Below are 25,721 nucleotides of genomic sequence, written 5' to 3'. Positions count from 1 at the left end.
ATTCTAAAGGGAGGGGGTGGTGGTACAAAAGGTAATAGCTGCGGGGAATGATTTGATGGGGGTGGCTCGGGGACAGTTGTTAGGTGGGTATGGGATAAGCTTCCCTGAATAAGTTAGTTTTGATAAGCAAAATGCTGAAAGATAAATCTTGCTTCTGGAAGCTTTATGGTCTGGTTCAGACCATAAAGTAACAGTAACACACAGTAACGCATCAGTGCCCTGGTGTGCCTTTAATTTTGAACAGCTCCCCAGTGCACTAATGCAATGCACCTGCACTGCAGCACCCCCACTACCATGTGTTGCATTCCTGAACTGAAACAGTGTAAACCCAGCCTAATGCCTAGTACACACAGGTCGAATGTCAAGAGCCTCTAATTGGTTAGGCGAAAAAAATGTTAACCAAATGGTTAATGTGTGATGCCAAATTAGCCTGGGCCGGTGCTACCACTAGGCAGCCGCCTAGGGCACACTGCCACCTAGGGCACAAACACAGGCGCTGGGAGGAGGTAGGAAAGCATCCATCAAAAGGCCACCAAGCTGCATATCTAGGGTGGTAGCTGCCTAAGTGCCTATGGACTCATTCAGTGCCGGCAGTGTGCTGTTCCTCTTGTCCTCTGTGTATTCTCTCAGCAAGATGCTTCTGAGGAGCTTCAGCCATGCCTGTCACTGCCCGCTCTCTGGCTCCTGTCCAACAAGATTTGTGTGAATCGAGCTGCACTCACAAAGATCCTCTTTCTAGAGCTGCTGGTGGCTGTAGGGATGGGTTCGGCATCAATTGAGGGGTCAGAGCATAATGTCATCTGGAGCCTCTGAAGTCTTCCATGCTGCTCTGACTGAGTGATGAGACATATGAGTTCTGTGAATGGGGGGGGGGACTGTGCAAATATGACTGTGACAAACTGAATTGTATTGGGCCTCGAGCGGGGGTAGGAATTATAGTGGGCACAGCATAACCGGGGGGGAATTATAGTGGGCACATCATAACCTGGGGGGGTGGATTATAGTGGACACAGCTTCACCTGGGGGGGTTATAGTGGGCACAGCATAATGTTGGGGGAATTACAGTGGGCACAGCACAACCGGGGGGGGGGGGTAATGTGGGCACAGAGTGTACACAAGATCATACGGGCTTCTCACTTGTGACAGAAGTGACAGCTGGCGAAGGATGTGAGGAGCCCCGTGGCAGGGGTGGATGACAGCTGTTTTTAACAGGAGCGAGAGTGATGCTGGCTGTGAGAGCAGGAGTACTACTGGCGGAGGTGGGAAGGAACACTGAAAGAGTACTGCAGGAACGGAGATGATGCAGTAGCGATGCTGGCTGTAAGAGGTTGACAGATGTGGGGGTGGGCTAAGTCCCTGTTTGGAGGATATGGCAAGGATAATAGGGATATGTGAAAGGGGTATGTGACCTGCTGGGGAGAGTTTGAACCGTATTGCAAGAGGATTTGTTGAGTGGATAGCCAACACTATACAAATAAATGCTACACTGACAGGAGGATGCTGTAGCCCCCAAATGAGGAGGGGAAACTCTATCTAGGATGCATGCAAGAGGAGAGAGAATACAGGTGCAAGGGCCACCAAAGTGTAGTACTAAAGACAAACACTTCATTAAAAAATTGTAAGTTGCGCTCACAAGAGCAAGTCGGAAACAGGGGAAAGTGGAAAAATTTGCAGGAAAAATTCGCAGCATCTGACTGTGAAAAAGGCTGAGATGGTGTAGAACGCTGGGTGTCGCTGTATTGATCATCTAATCGGGAAGTGGCTGCGAGGACAGGGAACGTCCTCCTCCGCCTGTTGCCGACATCAGAGAAGGAGCATGCACAGTCAATTAACATGTTTCAACCCTTGCTGTCTTCTAATGTGTACAGAAGCAGTATATCTTAGTATCTGTAACCTCTGTAAAAATGATGAGAACCATACCCAGACTCCACGCTGGATCCTGCGTGGGTGCTCACTTGTCAGTTGGTGCAATGCATTGAGCTAGTCGCAGGGTGTTATACAGGTCTAGGGCCATAGTACATTGCTATTAAATCCAGTTTCTGAAAACCCCATTGGAGGTATGTCCACCACAATGGGCTAAGCATGGACTTTATATACAGACAGCCAGATAGGTGATCCCACATCCTGGGTGGATGCCATATTATGTCCTCCCAGTTGTGCACCCTGCACACACCCAATGGGGGGGGGAGCTGTGGCGAGATCTCCGACCCCTATGTCCACCAGACAGAGTGGAACTGAGTGATCGGCACCGGGCCGCCATGTTCGGTCCAAATACCATGTGATCACCGTGACCAATCACAGCAATCACATGCTCACCAAGTAAATAGCTGTCATCAATGGCAGCAATTCACGATTCATTATTTACTATTGTGATGCTGTGATTGCTTACAGTGATCACATGGTGTACAGGGTCAATCAGTTAAAGCCATTCATGACAGTTAAAATGATTGCTGTTGTAGTAATCATCACTGTAACAAGCAATCACAGAATAAAAAAAAAATCCTGATGACCTTCCCAAAGTAGTACAGTGCCCCTGTGGTGAAACTGCACTACTCAAGCTAACATTGGCAGCTACTGTCAAGCCCGCCATTAGTTTAAAGGGGCTGAGCGGCCGCTGCTGACCGCAGTCATTTCAGCAGCAAGAGTCCACACCAACCCGGCTGTGTAAATGGGGCTTTACAGTGTCCCTGATCATCCCCACACCAGTTATAGTGTCCCTTATCACCGCCACACCAGTTACAGTGTCACTGATCACTGCCCCACCAGTTTCACTGTCCCTGATCACCGCCACAGCAGTCTCAGTGTCACCATAAGGACTTGTTCACTTGTGCGATGCTCTTTGAAGAGCCGTTCATATTCAGGGGGGCGGAGAGCACAGAGGCAGCCTGAGAGTACAGGGGGGCAGAAAGTACATGAAAACCTGGAGAGCAGGGGGCCGGAGAGTACTGGGGAGGGGCTGGGGAGCACTGGGGGAAGCCTGAGAGCATGAGTAATGGGACGAAAAATACCGCTTTCAACGTGATCGTACGATAATCGGATCGTTGGTACAGAGCTTTCGAGAGCCGATCACAACAGTTCAATATTATTAGATTGGACAAGCACGAAAATTTTCCTTGTACGATACTAGATCGTACAATTTTTGTTTAGTCAGTACAGTTGTCGTCCGAATATACAGGAAGGGGGTGAAAGTGTCCGGTATTGAGGTGGTTTATTAAAATATTGATACATAAATATTTATATTTGCATACTATATTATAGAATACCTTTTTTTATATAAAAACAGCTCCCTGAATTTTAGTGTTTCACAAATTATTTAAGGCCCATTTCACACCCATGCTTTTTTATGTACGTTTTTGAACACACAAAAAGGCATGTGTCATAAAAATATATTGAATCCAATAAGCCCACTCACATCTGTGCACTGCACTGGTAAAGATTAAGCATGTCCGATTTTCTGTGCATTTTCATGTGCTGTGATGCCCAATTGAATAAAGAAAACAAATGTAAAATGCACTACAATGCAAGTTAAAAAAAACACTAAACATGCACAAAAGTGGACACGGATATACATTATCTCACAAAAGTCAGTACACCCCTCACAATGATGTAAATATTTTATTATATCTTTTCATGTAACAGCACTGAAGAAATGACACTTTGCTACAATGTAAAGTAGTGAGTAGGGATGAACACCATCCCTACTCTTGCTCTTTTTTAACTATATTGCCGAGACCCGACAATTCATTACAGCCGCTGCTGTGGTAATCTTCTAAACATGGGAAAAATGTGCCACTTTACAGGCATACTATAGATACCCCCCAGGCACGATATTTAATGGAATATTAAATTTTTATTGTTTCACTTTAAGCATTAAAAAAAATCACTGCTCCCAAAAAAAGGGCGTTTTTAAAAAAAAATTTGCATTGATACATGCCCCCCGGGGGCAGGACCCAGGTCCCCAAACACTTTTTATGATAATACCATGCATATAAGCCTTTAAAATGAGCAGTTTTGATTTTTCATGTTAGTGTCCCATAGACTTTAACGGTGTTCCGGCGGCTTTCGAATTTGCCCCGAACACCGCATATTGTTCAGTGTTCGCAGAACATCCGAACAACCAAAGTTCGGCTCGAACTTATGCTCGGGCCGAACCGTTCGCCCATCCCTAGTAGTAAGTGTACAGCTTGTATAACAGTGTAAATTTGCTGTCCCCTCAAAATAACTCAACACACAGCCATTAATGTCTAAACCGCTGGCAACAAAAGTGAGTACACCCCTAAGTGAAAATGTCCAAATTGGGCCCAAAGTGTCAATATTTTGTGTGACCATCATTATTTTCCAGCACTGCCTTAACCCTCTTGGGCATGAGGTTCACCAGAGCTTCACAGGTTGCCACTGGAATCCTCTTCCTCTCCTCCATGCAGACATTACAGAGCTGGTGGATGTTAGACCTTGCGCTCCTCCACCTTCCATTTGAGGATGCCCCACAGAGGCTCAATAGGGTTTAAGTCTAGAGACATGCTTGGCCAGTCCATCACCTTTACCCTCAGCTTCCTTAGCAAGGCAGTGGTCATCTTGGAGGTGTGTTTGGGGTCTATATCATGTTGGAATACTGCCCTGCGGGCCCAGTCTCTGAAGGGAGGGGATCATGCTCTGCTTCAATATGTCACAGTACGTTGGCGTTCATAGTTCCCTCAATGAACTGTAGCTCCCCAGTGTCGGCAGCACTCATGCAGCCCCAGACCATGACACTCCCACCACCATGCTTGACTGTAGGCAAGACACACTTGTCTTTGTACTCCTCACCTGGTTGCCTCCACATATGCTTGCCACTATCTGAACCAAATAAGTTTATCTTGGTCTCATCAGACCACAGAACACGGTTCCAGTAATCCATGTCCTTAGTCTGCTTGTCTTCAGCAAACTGTTTGCGAGCTTTCTTGTGCATCATCTTTAGAAGAGGCTTCCTTCTGGGACGACAGCCATGCAGACCAATTTGATGCATTGTGCGGCGTATGGTCTGAGCACTGACAGGCTGACCCCCCACCCCTTCAACCTCTGCAGCAATGCTGGCAGCACTCATATGTCTATTTCCCAAAGACAACCTCTGGATATGATGCTGAGCATGTGCACTCAACTTCTTTGGTCAACCTTGGCGAGGCCTGTTCTGAGTGGAACCTGTCCTGTTAAATCGCTGTATGGTCTTGGCCACCATGCTGCAGCTCAGTTTCAGGATCTTGGCAGTCTTCTTATAGCCTAGGCCATCTCTATGTAGAGCAACAATTCTTTTCTTCAGTTCCTTAGAGAGTTCTTTGCCATGAGGTGCCATGTTCAACTTCCAGTGATCAGTATGAGAGAATGAGAGTGATAACACCAAATTTAACACACCTGCTCCACATTCACACCTGAGACCTTGTAACACTAACGAATCACATGACACCGGGGATGGAAAAGGGCTAATTGGGCCCAATTTGGACATTTTCACTTAGGGGTGTACTCACTTTTGTTGCCAGCGGTTTAGACATTAATGGCTGTGTGTTGAGTTATTTTAAGTGGACAGCAAATTTACACTGTTATACAAGCTGTACACTCACTACTTTACATTGTAGCAAAGTGTCATTTCTTCAGTGCTGTCACATGAAAAGATATAATAAAATATTTACAAAAATGTGAGGGGTGTACTTACTATTGTGAGATAATGTATGTGAACCCAGCCTTAGGTTGAATGAGCAACAGTATGCATGTTGCAATGCAATACAATCTATAAATTACTTCAAGATCATCATGGGACTTTCTACCATCTTTAATTTTTCCCAAACAAGCCAGTTGGTGAATTCCTTTACTTGACAGCCTGCAAATCATCAGAAATGCACAGGGACAATTGCTAACCTAATTACGTGCTGAGTGGAACTGTTTAATATATGCATGAGCCATGTTGGATAATGGCTTAATAACGATTTTATGATTTATTTATCTTTTTTCTTTTTTTGGCTGTAGGATCCTCTGGCCAGCACTGATATCAATGGCAATGACTATGATCCCATGCCTCGATATGATGCCAGCAATGAGAACAAGTAAGGAATTGTAATTATAACTTTGGTTTTCATTTTAACATTAATTATGGAATTAATATGTAAATATTAGTTTGAACAAATGATATGTTATCATGCTTATTTAACGGGAGTGCAAATGCAGTGACTTGCAATGCAAATTGTTAAAATCCATATTAACCAATGAGTGTTTTTTGTTTTTGTAGTCGAGTGAGGAAATTAATTCTTTCTATACACTGCACCACTAAACAAGCCCCAGTAAGGGTGATGTAATTGGTCTATCATCTTTGTTGATATGTTGATCTCTGTCTCTGAGCCTGATTTATTAAAGAGTAAAATTAACCTATGTTTGCTGTGTAGCGCTATCCCCACAGGGGCTGAAGGTTCCAACACAGTGCAATGGCAGCCATGTACACAGCAACAATCCATTCTCTCTGGCTCATTGAGCAGTCTAAGGATGTGTACATTTGTGTTTTATTGCTTGTAGAAACTTTTGATGGGATTAGAGGTGATGTGGGATATACCAAACCGTCCAGTATTGTTAGCAGAGGACACTTCTCCCTCTCTCAGTAATAGAAGCAGAAGTACAAGTAGACCGGAAACAGTCTATAATTTTATGGCTGGGGACCACGAAGTAGCTTTAGCACAGATTGAGCTAAACCAGAACAATTTATAGGATCACGGCAGGGGACCATGAAGTAGGTTTGAGATGCAGCACAAAAAGGAGGCTATACTCACAATATCCTGGAATACAACCAGTTGGTAGGTACAGCCTCTTGTAGAGTAACCCAGCATCCAGTCCAAAGGGCATGAGAGGGCAAACAGCCCCCCTCCTCTCAGCTCAGAGACATTTCCTTAGGAGGGAAAAAGAAACTTATTCTAGAGTTGGGTGAACCAATTAAACTCCCAGCCTGTGAACCCCCGAAAAGACCAGACCAAATAATCACTGCTCCTCTGGTTACAGAAGGAGGTAAAAACTAAATGTACCTAGCAGCCTAACTAGGAGGTTGCTACTTCTGCATACATCCAGTCATTCGCAGAAATATTTTTGGGTGTTTAAGGTGAGCAAAACATTTTTTTTTTCAGCTGGATAGAGGGGAGAAGGATTCCTGCTCCCTCTGTCCAACACCTGTCAGGTTTTATTGCTGTTTGTGTCCCTATTAAGGATATTTAACCTCCTTTATTTGTCCTGTTTACTACTATTATTGAAAGTAAAATAAAAATCCCAAATTTTGGGTTGTCCCCAGAAAAGTAATAGGGGGGAAATCTTCCAATGGGGACACTAGTTCTGGTGACCTGGGGGTCCCCAAGAGATTCCCTTAATTTGCAGGGATTTCCTCCTCACTTCCTGTTTTGGCTATGGGACAGGAAGTGAATGTAAATCTCCCCATTGGGACAAAGAGGGCAAAAATAAACCATAGCCCTCATTCGCACTATTTCAAAGCCACAGGTCAGTGCAACTTCAGGTGTGACTTGCCTGACATCTGTGCAACTTAATGCACAGTTGTCTATGCAAGTCGGACCTGAAATTTAAAAAAATAGCGCAAGAACCTTTTTCTTCAAATCGGTGCGGCACTGCAAAATCACACCAATTTGAACAGTTCTATTGCTGACAATAGGGTGCGACTTGTCATGCAATTTGGATGTGTTAAATTGCATGACAAGTCACATCAGTGTGAACGGGGCTAACTGGGGTTATAACCCTTCCTTATTCTGTCCAAAATGAAAAAAAGAGAAATATGGGGTTAGGGGTTTTTGCAGATTTATACTTACCTAGGTGGATGCTGCATCTCTCCCCCGCCGGCTCTAACACAATGTAACACCACCGATCGTTTGGTTCTCAGGGCTCCCTGAAAAGAGAGCTGCTGTCAGCCACCGCTGTCTGCTCTGCCCCCTCCTCACTCACTGGAGCCCTGGGCTGTGGAGGGGTCGGGAGCGGCCAGCTCAGGCTTTCAGCAATTTGCTGGGAGGCTGAGCCGGGTGCTGGTCCAGACATGTGGGCGGAGCCTGGCTCCAGTGTTCTGATTTAGTCCGAGCCTGGACCGGCTCTGTGATGTCAGCAGACGAGTCACAGGAGTACAGAACGAACTGCACTCCTGTGATCCACAGGAGAAGTGCAGCCAAATGAGCTTTGGCTGTACTTCTCCTTTAATGTCTCTCTGTTGTTGCAGTAACAATAATAAAAGGTTAGTCTCTACAACTGAAAATTGTTCTGTTTATCATTGACATAGCAGTTGTACTTTTCCTTTTTTTTTTTACTTTAGGTTTCAGTGAATCCTCCTCTGACACCAGCTTGTATAGAAGCAACATAAGTCGAACAATATATGCCATAAGTGCACTAATACAATTGGCATACAATTTGATGACAACCATTAAAAAGTTACTGATTTATTATGTAAACATGTCTCAAATGACAATATACATAAGTTCTGTGACAAATACATGAGTCCTCAGCAGACAGATAGATAGATGGATAGAAAGATAGAAAGATAGATAGATAGATAGATAGATAGATAGATAGATAGATAGATAGATAGATAGATAGATAGATAGATAGATAGATAGATAACCAACTGTTTGCATATCAATCTCTGCTGTGCTGGTATCTGGTAACTTTGTGGTCAATTCACTAAGAGTTAAATAATGGCTAATAAAATGCGGCAAAATACTGCATGCGGTAACAATTGTGCAAGTGTTCTATTCATTAAAGCGGAGTTCCACCCAAAAGTGGAACTTACAATGTAAGCACCTACCCCCCTGACATGCCACATTTGGCATGTAATTTTTTTTTGGGGGGTGGAGTGGGTATCTAGTTTTGACAGGTACCCAGCTCCCACTTCCACTCGGGCCGCCTAGGCGACTCCTCCTCTCCCCCTCCCTCCCTGCAATCTTCTGGGACACATCACAGATCCCAGAAGATTGCTCGGCCATTCAGGACACATAGCCTGACTCGTGCTTGCGCAGTGCGCACCCAGCTGTGAGGCTGTAAGCTGTCACAGCCGGGTGCCCACACTTGTGATGCCGGCGCCTGGGATAGGCAGGTCCGTTTGTGAATTGGACTTAAAAGCTTTTTAAACGATATTTACCAGCACATTTTTCTTTTTGCAGTAAACACAACATAATCATTATTATTTTTTTTATGAATTGGACTTAATTAACGCATGCCATAATGTATGCAAATGAGCCAGATGACTGTGTTTATCACATGCGATAAACGTTAGTGATTTGACCCCTTTGTTCTTAGTGTCACAAAACTCTTTTTTTTTTCACCTGCTGATAGTTCTGGACCTTTCTAGTTTTGTCAACACACTAGTGTGCAGCATTAGTATATAGGGTGTCTTCCTATGCTCCACATTTTATTAAAGTGATTGTTAAGCCACTTTCACATACCATCCCCTCTGTGTTCTAATCCTGTGTGCCTCTGTGTGAGTGATTTATAAAAAAAATAAAAAAAACTGCTTTACCTCATTTCACAGCTCTTCTCAGTGATAATATGATTGGCTGGCTTTCTCCTCTCCCCGTCTGACAGATGCAGCGGGCGGGGCTAAGATTCCCCCGCTGACATCACTCGGGAGAGGAGAGAGAGATGGCGGATCATGTGATCTCTGAGAAGAGCTGTGAAATGAGGTATAGCAGGCTTTTTTATATAAATCACTTACACAGAGGCACACAGGATTAGAACACAGAGGGGATGGTATGAAGATGTGAAAGTTATTTGAGCAGCAGGAGTTGCGGGGGCGAGCATTGTCACGAGCTGACAGGCAAGGGAGGGAGGGGGGAGTGAGCACAGAGGAGACAGATAGCAGGCTGTGGATGACGGAGGCACGTAAACTGACCATGGTGTCGGGGCTCAGCAGCCCTGATACACCGTGGTCAGTTTACAGGAGGGAGAGCAGAACTAGACAGGATCAGCCAGGTATTACAGGTGATAAAGGGGGCCAAATTACACAGCACAAGCACCGTTCTGTATACATGCTTTAAAGGAACAGGATCTTTACTTTGTTATTTTGAGGTTAACAAACGCTTTAACTAATAGCATTAACAATAACAAATATAACAATTTAACCCCATACACAAGTTGGAAATAGGAGGAATTTCAATGTATCAATCAATTACATTCTGTTTATTTCTAGTGCAACATAAGGCAATATCCAGTTTTCTTTAATTGTATTTATGGCATTGCCTCTGAGACAGTGCTCATTTAGTAGCTTTGAAGTGTCAGATGTAGTGTTTCTCATAATGATTCATATTGTCTTTCTATGTTATTATCCGTAAAATCAAAACAATCTGTCTTGTTTTGATCACAGGCCTCCAGTGCATATATGTGATGTGCACTCTGCAAAATGTATTCTCAATCTGTTTCTTTTTTAAACAGCAGTCAGTGGTTTCTGGAAAATGTGATCTTAATAAATCCTAAAGGGTTTCCAGGTTTGTAAACAAAGGAAAACTATAACCGATGATTTAGCTTAAGCTGAATTGATCTGGGGCACAGTTCAATTCTTTCCTCTAAGAGCAGGGTAATTAATATTTTTAGATACACTTGATTCTTTTTTGTACAGGAGTGGCTGAGTCCACAGGCAAATCATTACAATAACATGACTTAATTGATGGAAAACTTCAAAAGAAAAATATTGAACCTTCATTTCAGTCTGGAGTTCAGTGCTGCTTTTGCTTCTGATTCAAAGGAAAAAGTAGGGTAGCCCATAGGAAACAGTCTTACTTTAATGACTTTTCTCGTTGGCAATTGAAGAAGCTTGAACTGTGTACTGTGAAGCAGAAAATGTAGAGTTAAGTGATAGGCTTTATTGGTCACTGAGCAAATATGAATGTCAACGTTTGGAGTCAAGCTAAGATGCCAGTCAGCCTGGTCTAAATGTGATTGGTTGTCATGTACATCTTTTTCATTAAACTGTTTTTTAGAGTTGTTTGCCTATTTTATAAACATTTTGGCTAATGCATTATTTCTGGTAGGTATTACTTTAATACCTAGCAGCTCCCTATGCTTTAAAGGTCCAACCCTAGGCAAAACATTTCTCTTTTTTTTTTTAGCAGAAAAGGGTTAGAATCTTTGTTGGGTTTTTATTGCTGTCTGTCAATATTAGAGAGATCTCCCCCTCAATCCCTTTCAGGACAGGAAGCAACGTGAAATCTCTCAAATGGGATTTTTTTTTAGAATGGCAAAGGGTTAAAACTTTTAAATCTGTCTTTGTTGATCTCTGTGTCATCACAGTGAGAACCTCATCCTCATTACAGGCATCACAGGGAAAGCAAGAGAGGAAAAAAGTCCTACATTTTACTCTTCTCCACTGTATCAAAAAAAACAGACATCTGGACATGTTGTAACTAATTCAGTTTATTAGGTATAAAATTTAGGAGGCTATTTATAATGCGCTGAATTGTATTTTTCTCGACTTCTGCATGTTTTTCAGTGAATTTTTCATTCTTTTCCTGAATTGGTTTTCATAAAGTGGTTCTATAGGCAGAAGATTTTTTATCTTCATGCATTCTATTGTGCAGCAGCCCCTCTTAATGCTTACCCGACCTCCATCTCGATCCAGCGATGTTGCATAAGAGTCTCGGCTGTCCAGGACTCTCCCTCCTCATTTGCTGAGACAGAAGCGGAGTACCATTGGCCTCTGCTGCTGTCAGTCTAAGTCAGTGAGCCAATGAGGAGAGAGAGGGGACGGGGCTGAGCTATGGCTCCGTGTCTGAATGGACACACAGAGCAGCTCGGGTGGCCCCAAAGCAAGCTGCTTGCTGTGGGGGCACTCAACAGGAGGGAAGGGCCTTAAGCACTGGAGAGGGACCCGAGAATTGGGCTGCTCTGTACAAGACCATAACTTGTTGCAGGTTAGTATAACATGTTTGTTATTTTTAAATGAAAAATAAGTCGACTTTAGTAGACATATGATTGTCCGTTTTTTTTTTGCATGCTAGTCTCAAGCATCAAAAAAATGAAGAGGTTACTAAACTTACAAACATTCTCGTTTGACAGAATACAACTTTGAAAGTGATGTAATGTGTTGAATTGTATTGTAATATGTCCTTTTGTTTCTGAGTATGCGTGGTCTTGCTCTCTCCATTTTTTTCTGACGAAAATCATACTTTTAAAAGAATCGTTCATTCTGGTATCGTATGAAAAAAAAAAAAAATTCTTGTTTGTCCCTTTGGATAATTTCGGATGAACTGGCATGATCGGCTCTCGAAAGCTATGTACTAATGATCCGATTATCATACGATCGCTTTGAAAGCGGTATTTTTTGTCCAAGTTTCTGATCGTGTGTACTAGGCTTTAGGTAGAAACTCTGCAAGTTCAGCATTGTTTCATTGTTGTACTATTATGTACTGTGAAAGTTATGCCACATTATTGACCAGAAGTTAGACCTTCCAGATACACATGTATTTATACTACAGTCAACTGAACCCCCTTGACTTTGGAAAATAACTAACTGTTCCAGTGATGATTTAGAGCCCGTGTACACTATGTGCAATTACTTGTATTTTTTCTTACATAAACGTAAAGTAACTGCAATGACACACAGAAAACAATAGTTATCTGTGTGTCATGTTCACATTAGAATGTGATGTTTCTCTGTGTTACAGAGCTGTGCAATGTTATACAACATGTTTGCATAATATTGCACCTCTCTGAATGGCCCTGCATGTCAAAGCTCAGCAAGCGTTCACATAAAGTTCAAACAAAAAAAAAAAGGTGATGCGATTAAACGCACATCACACTGCTCCTGCCACAAGGAACTTCAACCAAAATGGCTGTTGGCCGCACATTAAACCACTGCGGTTTAGCGTGCAGACTTGTGTGACTAGATCCTTAGGTGTGTCAAAATAAAAGATGTACATTCCTAACTCCCACTGTTGGGGAGTTGGGACAGAATAGATTAAAATATACAGCTGTAATACACAAAATATTTTACACATTTTATGCCATATAGCTCACTTGTGAACATTTACTTAAGGATGATGCATACAATAAAAAAAAAATAAAAAAAATAGCTATAAACAGGTAGTCACTTTGGGACATATACTTTAATCCTGGGTGTGACATGTATTCCCTCAACTACTATGGTATTTTGCTATTCAGCCAAAAGGTTACTCTTGTTTCCTACAACTTGGCAGCAGAAATATCAGTCTTGTCAATGGTACAGGCAAATACTGGAATTCTACTCTGCTGAAGTGGAGACAGCAGTCAGCTGTGGATGAAGTCATCTCTGCTATGTAAAGCATTTAGCCTTAGCACTATGCTCTATGTAATGCTGACCACTGCTGGTAATCCCTTATAGGTTGTTTTGGCAGGGCCTGCAAACGTTCCCTTGTGAAATCTCTGGATCTAATGTATTTTAATATTTCACATAACATATGGAAGACAGAGTTTGCTGGATCTGACTCCAGCTGAGTTTGCTGATGTTCTTTATGTGGTTTTCTGATCCCTTTTTTAAACATAAATCATTACCTCCTGCATTTCTTAGGCACTGTTATCTGTTTGTGGTGCAACACATTTCAGTGAACATTGCAAGTATATATGTGGAGGGATGCAGGGCCGTCTTAATAACATCATGGGCCCCTTGGCAAAGTAATGCACTGGGGCCCAGGGGCCCCAATTTATGCACCTACTCTCTAGAATTAGTTGATAGAATTAAACATATATTTATTAGTACTTTCAATAAAATCGATTTTAAACAATATAAAAAGCATTAGATAAATCAAAGACTAACACAAAGGGCACAGTACAGGGGTGGATGCAGAAGGGCAAAGTACAGGGGGTCAGGAGGGCACAATACTGGGATCAGGAAGGCACAGCATATGTTCCAGGATGCTGCTCAGGAAATGGCCATCCTGGGACAGTTTAGTAAAAAGCTTGACTGGTCTGGCAAATCCAGGACAGTTGGTATGTATGATATAATGCAAGACTATCATGGGGCCCCCTATAGATCTGGGGCCCCTGGGCAATGTCCAGGGGTGCCTATTCATTAAGACAGCCCTGGAAGGATGCATTTTCCGGTTCTGTTTTTGTAGTTTTTTTTCTGAAGAGATGAGTTGGCATGTTTTGTGCAGTAATTTCTTCAGTCCTTTTGATAGACAATATGAATTAAAAAAACTGCCTTTCTACCAAATTCTAAATACTGGTATTTGCAAAAGTACATTACACTGTTTAAACCTGTTTAGTGGGAAATATTTTGGCTGCCGATTCTAAAATAATTTTTAACCTCTTGGCGCTGGCCGCACACAAATATACAGCCTCTTGGCGGGAGGAGCTTGGTGCCGAGCAGCCGCATTTCTGTGTGAATTAGTGTAAATACAGCTGTGCCAAGAACACGCACCCTGCGCGCTCCCGACACAGTTACCGGTGGCTAATGGAAGCTTTCCGATCATGCGACCACCGTGACAGCCAATCGTGGCAGTCATGTGATCATAAACCTTGATCCGCCTTCCGGCATCCTAAACCTCTTAAAGTGCCTGGAGGCGTCGGCTCCAAGGGGTTAAAAAGATAGTTCAGTTGTCTGTATGCTGATTGAATTTCGTCTGGTTCCAGATGAACCAGCTAAAATGTGTTCGATATGTGGTCCTGCCTGCCCCCTCCTGCCCAACATCCTTAACTAAAAAAAAATTGAAGAAAACAACGGCTTTGTTCATCTGCGCTTTATGGCAACCCACAGGCTGAAAGAAACAAATTTTAAAGCTTTACCTCTAGCTCACTGGAATAAGCATGCAGCCAAAGAAGTCTGAACTCTTGATCGGTAGTCTAGTACAAGTTCAGTGATTCCAAAGCTATTGAAGCGGGTTGAGCAGACAGTCAAGTAATGTTTTCTATAGAAGAGGTAAGCAGCGGAATAAGTCTAAGGCAAGTTAATAATTGATTCATAGCAAAATAGACAAATATTAGAAGATTTTTTACTTTAATGCATAGAATGCAATAAGGTAAAAAAAAAACAAAAAAACCCCTTTTTAAGTTTATAACCACGTTAACTTACCTTGGACTCTTGGATGTTTGTTCGGCGCTGTTATTGGATTGTATATTAAGAAGAGTGGCAGTCTCCTTTTAGAATTTCCCCATCAATTAAATTAGTATTGTAGGAAGGCCTGTAGTTTTACTTTGTGTCTTGTGAAAACATCAGAGAAAAGCACTGTGTGTCAAACTCACATGAAATGAGATTTCTGGGGCACTCAGTACACTGGACAGAATGCCCCCAGTTCCGTTACCAAAGATGCAACACAAATATTTGTGCCAGTTTTAGAAAATGATGACAGGCTGTGGATTTAACTGGAAATATATTTTTAAAAACCAGTAAAGTACTAAATGGGTTATGAAGACATTATACAGTATTTGCCTAGCATTTTTAACCTTTATTTTTTGTAATTTATTATTTTAATCTTTTTTTTTTAAAGTAGAAGTCAAGCCAAAACTTTTTTTTCTAGTTCTAGATTTATTTTTATTTTTTTTGCTGTTGTCATTGTCTTCATTGTGAAAATGTCCTTTCCCCTATGGACCAGAATAAAGTTGATATTTCAACAATGGGCAAAGTGATTCAACAATAACTTCATAATTTTTTCAGGATGCACAAAACTTTATTTTGCCAATGTTTTCTTGCAGATTTTTTTTTTTTGTTCTGTGTAATCAAAAGCAAAATATTAAAAAAAAAATAGTGATAACTTATACACTGCTGGAAAGGTACCCACCCCTCCACCTGACCCCCTCATCATGTGTTTTAGTCTTACCTGTCCCTCCTGAGTGCCCAGGTGTTAGAATGGAGAGCCAGGTGTTAGAATTCTGACAGCAATAAAATAAAATTAAAACAATTTTAAAAGGCCCCTCATCCCCACATTACAATCTCTAATGCATGTGTCGGTTGTGCATACGTGCAAAAATAGTGCACCACACATATTGTAATGCATACTGGAATAAGAGCAATAATACTAGGGTCATCAGTCAATGTTAAATTGATGCGTTGTAAAAGCTTCTAAAGAGTCACCTATGGACAGTTTTGTGTATTGTTTGCCCTTTCAGGGGCAAACATATTTTGGAGGCATGACATATTTGGTATTTTTTTACTTGACACAAACCTCATCTTTTGTATTTTACCAAGAAATTGGGTAATATATATATATATATATATATATATATATACTGTATATATATATTTGCCCAGTTTATAACTGTGATAAAATTACATGGTTTTCTGCAAACAATGAGGGACATTTATCAAGCTAGTTAGATCCATAATTAGTGTTAAATCAAACTGTGTATCCTTCAGCAAAGTCTCTGCAAAAGAGGCGGGGTGGCCAGGTGCCACGCCCCTTAGGTATTTAAGAACTGCCAAACGGCGGAAGCCAGGGACGGGTGTGGACCTCTTTTTTTTTTCTCAGGTTGGTGGTGGCGGTGACGTTCATCGTGATTGATGCTGGATCTACATCAGGGGACATTGTTTTTTGCCGTGTTTTTATTAATTTTTTACACATTTTTTGGTGAATGAGCAGGGGTACAATGTACCCCTACTTATTCACATTGAAGGCGGGAAATGGGGGGCCCCTTTGTTAAAAGGGGCTTCCAGATTTCGATGAGGCCCTTGTGATTTTTTTATTATTTTATAAGGGCCTGGTATGTACCCCCACACTGTTTTATTTCTCAAATTTTTATTGCCGGCAATTCTCTGGTTTACATTCATCTGTCACTGAGGAAAATACTGACAGCTGATGAGTCATCAGTTGTTAAGAACACAGCGGCCGGCTTCCCAGCCTGCTTCTTAACAACCAGCTATTGTTAAAGATGCCAGTGGCCGCCGCCTCTGATCATTCGCATCTGAACCATATCTGGAAATTCGCAGTGAAAACGGACCGGAAATTTGCACCGGACATATTTGTTCCTAGCCTTACAGACCTGTGTGTCTGTATTCCTAGGCAGCCAAGTGCAACAGTTTGCAAAGTTCAAAGACAGTTTTAATACAACAGATTCATCATTAAAAACTGGTCAGAGTCAGGCTTCATTTAGTCTCAATTGTGACTTTAGAGCAGCCAAAGGATAAATTTATGACTCAGGCTGTAACCTTGTAATAAATCTATCCAATGATACATTTCACTGCTCCTATTTAACATGGCTTTGCCTTGAGAAAAGATTGATAAATGTCCCCCAATTTTTGCCAATTCTACTGAGACTGTACTGTCTGTCCTCCTGTCTGTGAGACACCAAGCAAGACCTAGCTATTAAACTGACAACAGGTGCTGATAATTTTCTTGGTACAGTGACCACATTATGGAAGGAAATTTTGTACCTTGCATGTCCAAAGTATTTGAATAAATGTTTGTTTTGGCATACCTCTTGTGCTAAGGTCTATAAAGCAGAACTGCACTGCATCTGAGCACCGCAAACCAAAAACTCTTTTTAATTCCTTTTTAATATTTTAAGTAAATTCATCTATCCATCCATGTTTCCATGCTTTATTTTGCTGAGAAATCTTTTTTTTTTTTTTAAAGTAGCAAAAACAACAACTTAGTGAGATACAATTTAATAAATACAGTACACTGCTCACATCTTTGTAAATATTTTATTATATCTTTTCATGTGACAACACTGAAGAAATGACACTTTGCTACAATGTAAAGTACAATGTAAAGTAGTGAGTGTACAGCTTGTATAACAGTGTAAATTTGCTGTCCCTTCAAAATAACTCAACACACAGCCATTAATGTCTACACTCTAAACAAAAGTGAGTACACCCCTAAGTAAAAATGTCCAAATTAGCCATTTTCCCTTCCGGGTGTCATGTGACTCATTAGTGTTACAAGGTCTCAGGTGTGAATGGGCAGCAGGTGTGTTAAATTTGGTGTTATTGCTCTCACTCTCTCATACTGGTCACTGGAAGTTTAGGGCACCTCAGGGCAAAGAACTCTCGAATTGTTGCTCTACATAAATATGGCCTAGGCTATAAGAAGATTGCCAAGGCCCTGAAACTGAGCTGCAGCATGGTGGCCAAGACCATACAGCGGTTTAACAGGACAGGTTCCCCGCAGAACAGGCCTCACCATGGTCAACGAAAGAAGTTGAGTGCATGTGCTCAGTGTCATATCCCCAGGTTGTCTTTGAGAAATAGACTTATGAGTGCTGCCAGCATTGCTGCAGAGGTTGAAGGGGTGGGGGGTCAGCCTGTTAGTGCCGCACACTCCATCAAATTGGTCTGCATGGCTGTCTTCCTAGAAGGAAGCCTCTTCTAAAGTGGAGGCAGAAGAAAGCCCGCAAACAGTTTGCTAAAGACAAGAAGACTGAGGACATGGATTACTGGAACCATGTCCTGTGGTCTGATAAGACCAAGATAAACTTATTTGGTTCAGATGGTGTCAAGCGTGTGTCGCGGGAACCAGGTGAGAAGTACAAAGGCAAGTGTGTCTTGCCTACAGTCAAGCATGGTGGTGGGAGTGTCATGATCTGGGGCTGCATGAGTGCTGCCGGCACTGGGGAGCTACAGTTCATTGAGGGAACCATGAATGCCAACATGTACTATGACATACTGAAGCAGATAATGATCCCCTCCCTTTGAAGACTGGGCCGTAGGCCGTAGGCTCTTGTGAACTCCAAGAGTGTTAAGGCAGTGCTGGAAAATAATGGTGGCCACACAAAATATTGACACTTTGGGCCCAATTTGGACATTTTCACTTAGGGGTGTAATCACTTTTGTTGCCAGCGGTTTAGACATTAATGGCTGTGTTTTGAGTTATTTTGAGGGGAAAGCAAATTTACACTGCTATACAAGCTGTACACTCACTACTTTACATCGTAGCAAAGTGTAATTTCCTGTTGTCACATGAAAAGGTATAATAAAATATTTACAAAAATGTGAGGAGTTACTCACTTTTGTGAGATACTGTATATCCTTCCATAGCTCCCAACCTTAAAAAAAAGAAAGAGGGACACTTTAGTACAGAGGAGACATTTGGCGTGTACAATGCCCTCCAGTGAAAATGGGCGTGGCTACATTATGCCGATTATTGGTCATGGCTTAAAGTGCCATTGGTTAAATAGAGTCTGAGCCTACCTATAGTATACATTGTACACAGTCTGCAGTCATAAGACTGTAAAACACACAACATGGTGTATAGCATGTAGGGATTTGTTCTATGTAACATACTACACAGCATATAGAGTGAAGTGGTCAGTACTGTGCAATATATAATATAGTGCACAAGGTGCAGCAGGTAGTAATGTGTATCACAGAGCCCCATACATTGCTGACTAATGGGAGGAAAAAATTCAGCAGCATTATTGATTGTTAGTAAGCTTCAACTAGGGAGAACAAATACCCCAGTGTCAATAGTGGTCAGGGGGGAAATACCATTTCGTCAGTGGGGGAAAAAATTATCATAAGTTAGTGATCTCCATAAAGAAAAAAATGCCCCAGCACCAGTGGGAGAAAACAGTGAGTCATCATAAATGGGAAGGAAAAATGTCTGTTGTAGGTGGTCAGTGGGCAAAAAAAATGCCTGATGTCATTGGACGGGAAGGAGTGGGGGAAGGCAGAATTGCACTGATATTAGTGGGAAGAAAACACATTCACAAGGAGGAGAATTAGCAGATTGGGAGCTGGACTTAGCTCCATTACATTGATGAAATGTGATTTCCTTTGTGCTTGGGAGTTTGTTTCCACCATGTGCAGGTGTAGTGTAGCGCTTGTGTTTTCTAGCAAAAATATCAATCAATTACCTTCTTACAAAAAATAAACACTTACATTCATCACATAAAAAAAAAAACTTCAGAAGACCTTGCATAAACTTCTTCGATTTATCTTTTTTTTTTTTTTTATATAAATTACATAAATTAAATGAATACGTTAAATAAATCTTTTTTTTTTTTTTCGTTTTTAGCCAGTATTTATAACAAAACACATGTTTAAATGGTTAACAGTTAACAGGATGTGGAAACCTTGCGAAAAGTTCTGAACAAATCAATGGGGTGGGCAACTACATGGCAGATGAGGTTCAATGTAGAAAAATTTAAAATAATGCATTTGGGTGGCAAAAATATGAATGCAATCTATACACTGGGGGAGAACCTCTGGGGAAATCTAGGATGGAAAAGGACCTGGGGGTCCTAGTAGATGATCGGCTCAGAAATGGCATGCAATGCCAAGCTGCTGCTAACAAAGCAAACAGAATATTGGCATGCATTAAAAAAGGGATCAACTCCAGAGATAAAACGATAATTCTCCCACTCTACAAGACTCTGGTCCGGCTGCACCTAGAGTATGCTGTCCAGTTCTGGGCGCCAGTCCTCAGCAAGGATGTACTGGAAATGGAGCGAGTACAAAGAAGGGCAACAAAGCTAATAAAGGGTCTGGAGGATCTTAGTTATGAGGAAAGGTTGCGAGCACTGAACTTATTCTCTCTGGAGAAGAGACGCTTGAGAGGGGATATGATTTCAATATACAAATACCGTATTGGTGACCCCACAATAGGAATAAAACTTTTTCGCAGAAGAGAGTTTAACAAGACTCATGGCCACTCATTAAAATTAGAAGAAAAGAGGTTTAACCCTATATTACGTAGAGGGTTCTTTACTGTAAGAGTGGCAAGGATGTGGAATTCCCTTCCACAGGCGGTGGTCTCAGCGGGGAGCATCGATAGCTTCAAGAAACTATTAGATGAGCACCTGAATGACCGCAACATACAGGGCTATACAATGTAATACTAACACATAATCTCACATAGGTTGGACTTGATGGACTTGTGTCTTTTTTCAACCTAAAGGATTAGGTTTATTAAAGGATGTAAACGATTATTTATACCAAAAGTAAGAGGCTATTTCAGATTTTAACTTAGTAGGGTATTCTACAAGTTTTACAACTTTTAACATTCATAAAGAAAACCAGGAGTGTTACAAATAACCATGGAAAATCAATACGAACCACCTCTTTGAAAAGATCTGGGGCCATTGGACCTGATCCACTCTTACCACCTGAGTCCAATATGGCTCTCAGCAAACCAACACTTCCAATCTCTTTTCTTCATATATTTATCTTCTATGTGAATATATTAATTTTATGTAATGCACCACTAGACGTGAGCTATGCATTCTTGACAGAGTGAAAATATGCATCATTGGCTGTCAATCGGTGAGTCGTATAGTGAAGGAACATAAAAGGAAGCCTAGTAAGCAGAACCATAAAAAATGAAATGGGAAGAAAATGGGAGAAAAGGATAGGGCAGAGTAAATCAAGGAGACAAAGGGTGAAGGGAAAACAGGTGGGGGGGAGGTGGGGGGAGGGGCAGAAGGACAGTGTTTGGGGAGGGTGAAAAATGAAGCAAGGCCTAACAACCTTAGACTCCGCAAAATCAACTCTTAGGGGAAGCCTATGGAAATTCAACTAAGTAGCTCTATTCTGATGTCAATATAAAGTCAAAATTGTTTTTTTTTTATGCTTTCAGGCCACTGCAAGGTTCTCCATGATTTCAAATTCATTGACTTTGTTAATCCAGACACTAAAAAGAGCAGAAGTCTGCTTCCAGTAAAGCAAAATACTGTCTGTTGCCACATTTAGTAGATGTATGAGCAGTGACTGTCTGTAACATTTATTGACGTAAGAGTGTGATAGAGGTGGAAAGCCACTGGATCATTCCTAAATTGGATGTCAGTTATTTTAAGGGAAATTACCTTTACCCTAATATTGAAACCTAGCAAAAGCAGTCAACTCCAGAATGTTAATATAGGTCTCTTCTGTTTTTGACATCTCCAACAGAGGGGCGAGCACTGTGGAAATAACTTTTTAATGTTTTTGGAACCCTGTACCAGTAGGACATTTTAGAACATGTCTTTTGAATTGTACTAGAGATGGAGGCCTTGTGGGTAAACTGTATGTTTCTGATCTCTTGTTGTTCAGTAAAGAATCTCTCCAGATATTTTTTACAAGCTGCAATCTATGGAGTAAACAGTTTAGGAGAATGTGATAGGATTTAGTGGGAAATGGCAAGATCATGCCACATTGGTGAAGAATATGAGCATAGGTCCTCAATGGTGGTTAGTGTTTTTTTTTATATGATTTTCTGTATCAAACCTGTTTTAATAATTGGAAATGTTAAGAAAATGCAATTATGGTTAAAAGTTAATATGAGATGAGACTGATGACAAAGTAATAAAAAGCTAACTGTAGCTCTTTTTTGTTGTTCTGTTTGAATGCTTGCACATCAGGACCATTGCGCTGTCTTTAAAAGAAGATGGCGGCATGCGCACTCAATTGCTGTAAAAAATGTTCTGTCATTCACTATGGTTTTACATTTTATGTCTTACATTGATTTTATTTGTGCATGACTGATTCATCTTGTGCCGAAATCTATTGTTTTCTTGGAAACCAAGAAAATAGCCATAAAACAGTCATATACAGAAGATTACACATTTTCAAAAGAAAAAGGTTGGATTTTGAAATCTGTTTCATTTATTAAAGCACCTTTTCCCCATCAACATGGGGACAAGGTGCTTTGGGGGGGACCCCAAAGCACCCTCCCCATGTTGAGGGCAAGCGGCCTGGTATGGTTCAGAAGGAGGGGGGCGCTTGCTCCCCCCATTCTTAATTTTGGCATGGAGTTCCTGAAGGGCCTGGTATGGACTGGGGGGGGGGACCCACGCCAATTCTTTCCTTGATTGTTCATCTATATTGCTGGGAGTCAGCAATACATTACAGCCGCGAGCAATTTTAAATGACATTTTTTCCTTTAGGCTACTTTCAGACTGGGGCGGGTGTTTTAGCAGCGCTATTCGGCTGCCAGCGGGATGGTTTTAACCCCCGCTAGCAGCCGAAAAAGGGTTAAGACCACCCGCAAAGCACCGCTGCTTTGCCGGCGGGTTTGCGGCGCTGTCCCATTGTTTTCAATAGGAAGGGGCGCTTTAGGAGCGGTGAATACACTGCTCCTATAGCACTGCAAAGATGCGGCTTGCAGGACTTTTTTGACTGTCCTGCAAGTGCACCACTCCAGTGTGAAAGCCCTCGGGCTTTCACACTGGAGACACAGGAGAGGCACTTTAAAGGCGCTATACAGGCGCTATTTTTAGCGCTGTAGTATCTGTAAAGTGCCTCAGTGTGAAAGTAGCCTTAGAAATGTCTTTTTGCTGCGGGACTGTAAAACACATCACACAGATGCGCCACTTTACAGGTAGACTAAGGGGACCCCCCAGGCACGATATTTAAAAGAATATTTCATTTTTATTGCTTCACTTTAAGCATTCTTAAAATCACTGCTCCTGAAAAAAGGGTTGTTTTAAAAACTTTTTTCTTGCATTGATACATGTCCCCTGGGGCAGTACCCTGGTCCCCAAATACTTTTTATGGCAATAACTTGCATATAAGCCTTTGAAATTAGCACTTTTGATTTTTCATGTTCGTGTCCTATGGACTTTAATAGGGTTCACATGTTCGTCCAAACTTTTTTCCTATTTGCATGTTCTGGTGCGAACCGAACCTGGGGGTGATCGACCCATCCCTACTCAGCATTTATACATGCATTTCCTGCAGAATTCCTAGGAAAATTATACCTTTTCAATTGTATGTAAACCCTAATATTGAACTGCTCTTAAAGTATAACTGTAGGCAAAACTTTTCTTTTTCATTTTGGATAGAGTAAGGGAGAGTTATAACCCCTGTCAGTTTTTTTGCCATTGGTGTAACATTGGGGAGACTTCCCTTCACTTCCTATGCCATAGCCAAAACAAGGGAATTTCTTGGGGTCCCCCAGGTCACCAGAACTACTGCTCTTTTACTTTCACTTTCAAACAGGACAAATAGAGAGGATGAATCACCCTAATGGGGGGACAGGCAGCAATAAAAACCTACCAGGTGTTCTAATCCCTCTCCACTCTATAGAAAATTATAATACCTCTAAGGGGATTTTTAAGGCAATGAATTCAAGAATATGTTTAAAATACGTTTTATTTAATATTATTCAGCGTTAAAAAATGTTTAAATTTTTAAATTTTTCACAGATAGTCATATAGATCAAAAACATAGAACAAAATATAAAATAAATTCCAAAGCATGAAGTAATTCTACAAATACATCCAATACAAAATGATTATAGAGAATTGCATGTAGAAAATGACTTGAGGAAGAATGTGATGTGTCACACTACCCAGTGCGGTCACCCTAGATGGCCACCCTGGTGTGGAGTAGTGGAATTTCCAACGCGTTTCAACGTTTAAATCTTAACAGATAAAAGTCTTCTTCAGGGAAAGTACATCACAGTCTAAGAAATCAAGAAATCAGAAAACAATGCTATTATGAACTGTACACATATATACCATACATATCCCCTGCAATGGTTATATTCTCATGTGACTTACGCTCTCCCAAGACAGCCCGGTTTGGGGGCATTACATGCCAGGGGTCAGAAATATCCCACATCAGAAAAGCCTGGACTGTCCTAATACTCTACAAGGCAGCTGGATATAATAGATAATCCCAAAATTCGGCGTCCTTAGCCTCAAAGAAAAATTGATGGCTATCTGTAATGGGGCAAATAAGAAAAATGAGTGGTATATTGGAGACAGCTGTGGGCTTACCCCACAGCAAGTCCCATAAGCAAAGAAATTCCCCCTTGGTTAGAAGTGTGAGACAAACATACACCTCCCATCAAGTGGGAAGCCCCAAGTATAGAGAGTGGAACACACTTACTATTAGGTAAATAGCTGGTCGCTGGGTAAAGAGCCGGGAGGGGTTTCCGTGATGCCAAAAGTTTAAGACTGCCCCATGTGCATGGATGAATGTCCAGGGAAGAATGGCGCCATTTGCCGTCTTTGGCGTCCTATTTGTGGTGTGGGCCGGTTAAAGGGCGGAGACAAGGCGCCGCGCTGGCCAATAGCGCGGCTTGTGGAGGTCGCTGCTGTCAGGAGCATTCGACGTACAGACGCCGAATGCTACCTAGGCAACCGGCTCCGCTCGAGGGCCCGTGCATGCGCGACGTAACAGCGCGCATTGGATTACGTACCTAAGCTACGCAAGGCTGGGAAGGTCTAAGAATGATGCTGTGGGGGCCCGCAGCCATCTTGGAGAAGGGCTGTGCCCACACTGGGATAGTGTATCATTGTGGCTGTGCGCCCGGCATTAAAGCTGCATCGGTAGTAGATGTATGGTGAACAGCAGCTAATCCAGTTGGATCCCCTAATAATTTCCCGGTGGCATGTTCCCCCCGGGCCTAGAGGACCGGGGGGGAGAGCCAGGGAGGGGGGGTTTGGGACCTGGATTAAAAAATAATAATAATGAAAAAAGAAATGAAAAAAAATGTGACTCAGAGCCTTTGAGATAAAAAACCACAACGGTTCCCCCCCCCACGATTTTGCCAAGATGGGGGAGGAAGGGAGGACTGATAACCACCGACACAGAAATTCCCGTCTGGCATATATGCAAGACAGGGCAAAGAGGCCCCATAGCTAACTAAAGCAATGGGGCCCCCCTGTGTCGAGTAGGTATAGGACTCTCCCAGGCATATCTAAGAGGTTGGTGGTGAGCCCTGGGCCTCCGCATGACTAGCTCCCCCAGGGTGGTGTATACGGGAGCAACCCATCACAGGAGATAAACCAGAGATTGCAGTGATATTAAACGGGAATCATGGTAAAACAGTAAAAACAAGTATTAGAACATAATAGAAATTATACAAACAATATATTAGTAGAATAATTCCACTCGG

General features: G+C 41.9%; 1 protein-coding gene across 3 annotated transcripts in view; it reads left to right on the top strand.

Moving 5' to 3' along the window:
- The window catches only part of PCSK5 (proprotein convertase subtilisin/kexin type 5), a 635,867-nt gene that overhangs the window by 170,078 nt on the left and 440,068 nt on the right, over nt 1-25,721 (top strand). For all 3 annotated transcript variants that reach the window (XM_073634106.1, XM_073634125.1, XM_073634116.1), the window contains exon 5: nt 5,998-6,074. In XM_073634106.1, coding sequence (XP_073490207.1) covers nt 5,998-6,074 — 77 coding nt within the window. The remainder of the gene's footprint in view (nt 1-5,997; nt 6,075-25,721) is intronic.

The sequence above is a fragment of the Aquarana catesbeiana genome, linkage group LG01 (genome assembly GCF_042186555.1).
Source record: "Aquarana catesbeiana isolate 2022-GZ linkage group LG01, ASM4218655v1, whole genome shotgun sequence".
NCBI classification, from domain to species: Eukaryota; Metazoa; Chordata; class Amphibia; order Anura; family Ranidae; genus Aquarana; species Aquarana catesbeiana.
The sequence above is the reverse complement of the archived record's forward strand: the minus strand, read 5'-3'. Positions and strand labels throughout refer to the sequence as shown.